Source organism: Pogoniulus pusillus, chromosome 42, assembly GCF_015220805.1.
Source record: "Pogoniulus pusillus isolate bPogPus1 chromosome 42, bPogPus1.pri, whole genome shotgun sequence".
Lineage (NCBI taxonomy): Eukaryota > Metazoa > Chordata > Aves > Piciformes > Lybiidae > Pogoniulus > Pogoniulus pusillus.
In genome coordinates this window covers 993,374-999,932 of record NC_087305.1, presented here as the reverse complement: position 1 = coordinate 999,932, position 6,559 = coordinate 993,374, and the positions used below count along the sequence as shown (strand labels likewise).

General features: G+C 63.1%; 1 protein-coding gene across 1 annotated transcript; it reads right to left on the bottom strand.

Annotated features, from left to right (window-relative positions):
- Positions 1–3,028: 3,028 nt before the first annotated feature.
- On the bottom strand, positions 3,029–5,820 carry NODAL (nodal growth differentiation factor). The gene is given in 4 exon segments (XM_064175536.1): positions 3,029–4,169; positions 4,267–5,054; positions 5,603–5,657; positions 5,659–5,820. Coding segments are annotated over 4 exon segments (1,158 nt in total). The 3' UTR covers positions 3,029–4,016.
- Between the last annotated feature and the right edge of the window lie 739 nt (positions 5,821–6,559).

Genomic DNA, 6,559 nt, shown 5'->3' with positions numbered 1-6,559 from the left:
CAAGCTCACCTAAACCATGGAAGAAACCAACTCAGCTCCTTCCCAGAGCTGGAGCAGGATTTGTTCCCCACACAGCAGGAGGGAAGGCAGCTGTGGGTGGCTGCCTTGCACAGCTGGCATGCTCCGGGGAGGTCTGAGGGACAAAGTGTTGGCTTTGTCATTGCATTCTTTTTCCATCCCTGTCCCTTTTGGTCTCACTGTGTCCTGCTCCACGTCCTGGTCATGGGATGAAAAGTAGTTTCCTGAGCCAGCAAAGTGCCTTAATCCACCATTTGTACAACTGTTTACCCTGGGAGCTTTGCTAAGCTCCTCGATCTGTTTGTTCTCCCTCTTGGCTCTTGTGTCCAAAGTAAACCTGCCCTATCTCCCCTCCCTCACCCTCTGCCAGGCCCCTCCCAGGGGCACGGGCACCAGCTGGCACAGGGCTGGGAGGTGGCTGTGACTCGTGGCTGTTCACCAGGCACTGCTTTCTGGTGTGTCCCCGGGAGAGAAGCAGGGTGGCAGATCCCTGCCCTGATCCCAGCCACGCTCTGGTGCTCCCTGAGCTGTTTGCATCCAAGCCTCACACTGCCAGAAAACCTTGGGCATTTTTTGCTGCTGGAGAACCTTCTCTGCTCTGGGAAGGCTCCATCCTTGCCCTGCCAAGCTGTAAGGATCATAGAATCACAGAGTCATAGAATCATAATCAGTCAGGGTTGGAAGGGGCCACAAGGACCATCCAGCTCCAACCCCCTGCCATGGGCAGGGACACCTCACACCAGAGCAGGCTGCCCACAGCCTCATCCAGCCTGGCCTGAAACACCTCCAGGGATGAGGCTTCCACCACCTCCCTGGGCAACCCCTGCCAGGCTCTCACCACTCTCATGGTGAGGAACTTCTTCCTAAAGGATGCTAATTCCAAGACAGCCCTTCCAGAAGGAGAGACCATAGCAGCTCCAGGAGGGCAGGGAGATGCTCCACTGCTCTGCAGCCCAACTCCCACTGAGGAACTGGCGTGAGAACTGCTCCCCTTTTGCCCAGATGAGGCTCCCAAGAGCTGGGCCTGGCTGTGTGCCAGCTGGACCATTCCCTGCCCCTGCCGAGGGAGCAGGATGAAAACTTCTGTGACCCATTCCCACTGTCCCACTACTGTGCAGTGCCCCTACCCTAGCAGCCTCCAGCCCTGGGGTGCTGAAAGGTCCTGGTGGCCACTGGAAAGGTGCTGAGTGCCAGGTCTGGGCATGCCAGCAGGGAGGGCAGGGCCTCCATGGCAAGGTGGGGGTTGTCCTCCAGCTTTGTTGTCTCATCTTAAAGCTGTTCCCCACTTCTATGTCCCATGGCAAGGCTGATGCTGACCCCCAGCTTCATCACCGTTTCAAGGCTGTAGCTGTCCCCCCACTCCAATGTCCCCTGGCAAAGCTGGTGCTGTCCCCCTGCTTTATTGGCCCTTTTTAAAGCTGTTCCCTGCTTTACCATCCCGTGGCAAGACTGATGCTGACCTCCAGCTTTAGTGTTCCCCCCACTTTAGTACCCCATGGCAAGGCTGGGGCTGTGTCCCCACTTTATTGTCCTGCGTGTCTGGGCTGCCTGTGTCACGCAGCTGATGTGTACTGGGGCAGGAGGAGGGAGGAGCGGCAGAGCTCTCTCTGCTTAGAGATTAGCTCTCTGCTCGCAGCCTCAGCCTTGCAAAGCCTGGCTCGGACCTTGCCTAAGCACAGCTTTATTGTCACCATCCTCACTTTGATGTTTTCCTTACAGCCCTGGAATCTCAGCTTTTCCTTTTCCCAGGGCAGGGCTCCCACCGCAGCTTTTGAACCCTCTGCTCGGTTTCAGACAGGCTTGATGGACGGGCAGAGATGGCAAAGATAGAGCTGCCAGCGGGGCTGGTGGGTGCAGGGGGCTGGGAGGGGTGGGGGCTGTCCCGCAGGGAGCTGGGGAGTGTAGGAGAGTGAGAACTTCTGGCTTCACTGCTGGGGTACCAGCAGGTTTTGGGGGGGAGCAGCAAACCTGAGGAGGAAGAGTGAAAATAACATTAAAAATGGAATGGTTTTGTCTGAGCGAGAGCCCAAACCTGCAGCGTCCTGGGTGCCTCCTGCCCAGCCTTTGACAGCTCCTGCAAATGACCTTCTAATGACAGCCTGGCCCCGGCGGGAGTCTGTGGGCGGCCCGGGGGGGGCTCTGCTCGGGGGGATCCAGACACGCTTTGTTTGCCCGCCGGCTGGGATGTGGATTGGGAATAATCAGCCTGGGCCGGGGATGTGGAGTCGAGGCTGCTGCTCCCAGGAGGGGAGGGATGGGGAGGGATGGCCTCTGTCCTGCAGGGCCACCTGGGCCACTGGCTGCCAGCCGCAGCGCGCGGGGTCCTGCCCGTCCCCTCTGCCAGGTGTAGCCGGGGACCGGCGGAGCGTCCCCCTGCGCGGGGGTATCTCCTCTGCCTGTTCACGGCCGTGGGAAGCAGCTGGGGGAGCCCAGACCCATGGCTGGGGCTGCAATGAGCTGAGCTGGGGACTGACCCTCAGTGCCCCAGGAGGAGCATCCCCAGGGGGGCACAGACATCCTGGGGGCACTCTAAAACCTGGGCATCACTTGAGCTCTTCCTCTCCACTCCCCAAGCACATCACCCCTTGGGCTGAGTGCCCAGAGCAGAGCTGCTGTGAGAGGACACAGCCCTTTGCCTTCTCTGGGGGGTGAATCAAGGTGGAATGTCCCCTTCCCCCCAGCTTCAGTGCCTGCAGGTGCTTCCCTGCTTGCTCTGGAGCAATCCCCCACCAGGGTGGGAGCAGTTCCTTCATCATCTCCTGTGAGCTTTCCTGCTCAGGCAGCTGTCGAGGAGCATCTTTTGCCCCATCCCAGGGGACCTCTCTGCTCTAACACGTTCTGGTGGCATCCCACCCACTATGGATGCATCCAGAGATGATCCCGGAGCTGAAGAACCTCCAGCTGCAGCAGATGTGCAGAGAAATGCTGTGTGTGGGGAGGGGAATTGTGCCCAGGGAGAGCACTCAGCAGCAAGCTCAGGCAGAGCCTAGCAGGTGTTTAATACATGGAGTTTATTGATGCATTTTACAGCCCAGACCCTCTCAGTGCCAGCGGTGGAAAAGGTCTGAGCCAAGCTGTGCTTTTACAGAGGAAAATGGTCTGAGCTGAGATGTTCAGGGCTTGTGGGAGGCCTGGGAGGGCACTGAAACCAGCCATGGGGCTACCCAAGTGCCAGGGGCACCTTGTGACCTGTGCCAACCCTCTCTGGCTCCTGGTGAAGGATGATGCTTTGGAGAGGGATGCAGGAGCCTCAGATCCATCCTTTGCAGCTCTCCCTGTGTGGTCCTGGGCATGGAGGGTGTACGGTGGAGGTCACTGCCTTCTGGCCTGCTGCCAGCCAGCTGCCCTGGCTCCATCCCTCCCGGGGTGATGCCCAGGGCAGGAGAGGGCTGTGACAAACCCCCTCCCACATGGTGCTGCGGGTGGGAGCTCCAGAAATGGGTCTAACAGCTCAGTCTGGGTTAATTAGCATAGAGACCTGCCAGAGTTTTAATTGCCATGGAGCAGAGGTCTGAAGAGAAATGCCTGAACCTCAGGGAGACCCAAAGCAGTGCCCTGCCAAGAGCCCCTGGCCACCAGCGAGCCCTGTGGGGTCCGTGGGCAGCATCTCGTGACAGGAAGCAGCACTGCCACAGCTCCAGCCCTGGGCCTCGGCTCTGCCAGGCAGCACCAGCCCTCAGCTGCCCGGGCACACGCCGGCTGCCAGCGCCGTGCCGCCCAGGTAAACGCAGCCCTTGGGCACCCCCTGCCTCGGTGCTGCCACCAGGGAGAGAGGTCCGACGGCCTTCGTCACGCAGAGCCTGGATCTGCCCGTGCACCGTGGCCGTGTAGTGCTGCAGGACCCGACGGGCACCCCACTGCTGCCCCTGGCACAGGCGGAGCTTTGCCAACCCGCGGGGGCTTCGGAGGCAGCCCGCGCTGGGCGTGAGGGGGCAGCCAGTCCTCGGGGGCAGCTTCTGGGCACGGATGTGTCCCTTCCCAGCAGGGCTGAGCTGGCCTCAGTTGCAGCCACACTCCTCGATGATCATGTCCTCGTGGTGGCGGACGACGATCTCACCCTTCTCGTAGTAGAGCATGGAGAGGGGACTCATCCTGACCGGGGAGCAGGCGGGGCAGGGCACATGGTTGGGCTTGTAGAGCTGCAGCAAACTCTGCCAGGAGACACAAGAGGGCAAAGCTTCACCGCCCGCCGCGGGCCGGCAGGGCTGGGAGGGCACGGGGGGAGCAGAGGCGGCAGCCTCCTCTTACCTGTATGTAGGCGTGGTTGGTGGGCTTGAAGGTCTCGTCCACGGGTGATGGGCACTGCCCTTCGCACCGGTAGGCATTGTACTTTTTGGGGTAGACAATCCAGCTGCCCCAGCCGGTCTGTTCGAAGTCCACCATCATGTCCACCCTCCTGCAGAGGGACCTGCCCTCCTCCCCCGAGACGGCAGCGGTGGCATTGCTCGCTCTGATCCTCTGCTTCTCCTTCTTGTTCCTGCGGTGCCGGCGAGTCCCCGTGCCCGGGGAGCTGCTGTCGCGCATGACGTGCTTGGAGGTCTCTGCCGTCTTGATGAGGCTGTGGTCTCCTGGAGACTTGTCCGTGGAGAAGACGAGCAGCAGGACTCTGTCTGTCATGTCCTGGGGCTGGGCTGGCTGCTCGGAGCCAGCCTCACTTGGGGTGGGTGAGTGCACGGTGGTGGTGGCCGCGGCAGCCGATCCACTCAGCTCCCACGGCTCCCTTCCCGTGGGAGGATGCAGCCCAGGGCCCACGGCTTGGTGGAGCCAGGACCGCAGCAGGTTGGTGACCTCAAAGACTTTCCAGGAGTTCTGGGTGGAAGAGGAGCTGCCAGCCACGGTGCCCAGGAAGAGCTGGTGCGAGCAGGTCCCATCGCCTCGGCACCTCTGCCGCCGGCTGTGGTAGATGTCGAGGGAGATGTGGGCTGCGGAGAAGCCTGGCAGGTGGACACGGAGCTGGGCGAGACTCACCTCCTGGCCGCTGGAGAGGGAGGACATGTCGAAGGCGAGCGCCCAGCGGGAGCCGTTCTGCAGGGAGACTGAAACCCAAGGAGCACGGTGAGGGCTCCGCTGGCTTCACCGGGACGTGCCAGCCCCGCAGGGCACGGTGCCTCCGGGCGCTGGCAGGGCACGGTGCCTCCCGGTGCCGGCAGGGCACGGTGCCTCCCGGTGCTGGCAGGGCACGGTGCCTGCCGGTGCTGGCAGGGCACGGCCCCTGCCGCGGCAGCTCCCGGAGCCCCGAGAGCGCGAGGCAGTGCCGAGCCCGGCGGCGGGGATGCCCGGGGACTGTGCCAATCCCGGGGACAGGGATACTCGGCGACAGTGCCAGTCCCAGTGACAGTCCCAGGATAGGGATGCTCGGGGTTGGTGCGAGTCTCGGGGAGGTGGTCCCTGCACAGCGATGCCAGGGAACGATGTGGGTCCCAAGACAGGGACGCTGGAATCCCGGGGGCGGTGCCGGTCCCAGGGACAGGGATCTCTGGGGACAGCGCCGGTACCAGCACAGGGATAGCCGAGGACGGCAAAGGGTCCCGGGGACAGTGGCAGGCCCGGGACAGAGGTGCCCGGGGCAGCAGCCCCAACTCACCGTGCGGGGAGATGCTGAAGGCAGCAGCGGCGGCGGCGCGGAGCGGGGCGGGGGGGGGCGCGGAGCAGCTGCAGCATCAGCGCGGGACAGCGCGGCGGGGCGCGGGGGGGTGCCCAGGTCGGTGCCCAGGTGGGTGCCCGGGCGTGTGCACAGTCCAGGCGGAGCAAGACGAGGGCGTAAAACAGCAGCGCGGGCGCGGAGCGCGGAGGGACCCTCATGGCTGCAGGGGCCGCCCGCAACCCTCCTATTTGTACCGCGGCTCCGAGCACCGCCCCAGGTGGCCCCGGCAGCCCCCTCCCCGCCGTCCCGACCCCCCCTCCCCGCCCTCCCCTGTTGTCCCCGTCCCTCTTCTCATGCCTCCCTCCGTCCCTATCTCCATCCTCCTCTCCTCCAGCCCCCAGTTCATCTCCCCCGTTCTTCCCTTTCTCCATTCCTCCTTCTCCCTATCCTCCCCTCCCTGCCTCCGGCACTATCGATGCCTGCCTCATTCCCCATCCCACCGTCTCCTTCTTCTCCCTATCCTTTTCTCCATCTCTCTCTCCTGGGCTTCTGCCCACCACCAGCTCTCTCCATCTTTGTCCTGCCGGGGGGAGGAACTGTCCCCAGCACCCTGCAGTGCCCAGCACCCCAGACCCCTGGGGATGGCTGCAGCACCCACCCACAGTGGTCCTGTCCTACTCCTTGGAGAAGAGAACCAGGACCTGTGGTGCCATTGGATGTCGTCCCTGTCACTCCCCCAGCCCCATCCAGGGCTTTGCCTCTCTGGGGTTCCCCTTCTCCCTGCAAGGGTACAGGGCAGCGGTGCCTGTACTGTTGGGTGCGGGGGGGTCATGCCAGCTGGACACCGTCCTTGGGTGCGCCTTACCCGAGGACCAGCCTTGGAGGGGCTGATGCGTCAGGGCAAGGATGCTGCAGGTCCAAGCAGAGGGGTGTGGTGGGCGAACACTTGCACCGTGA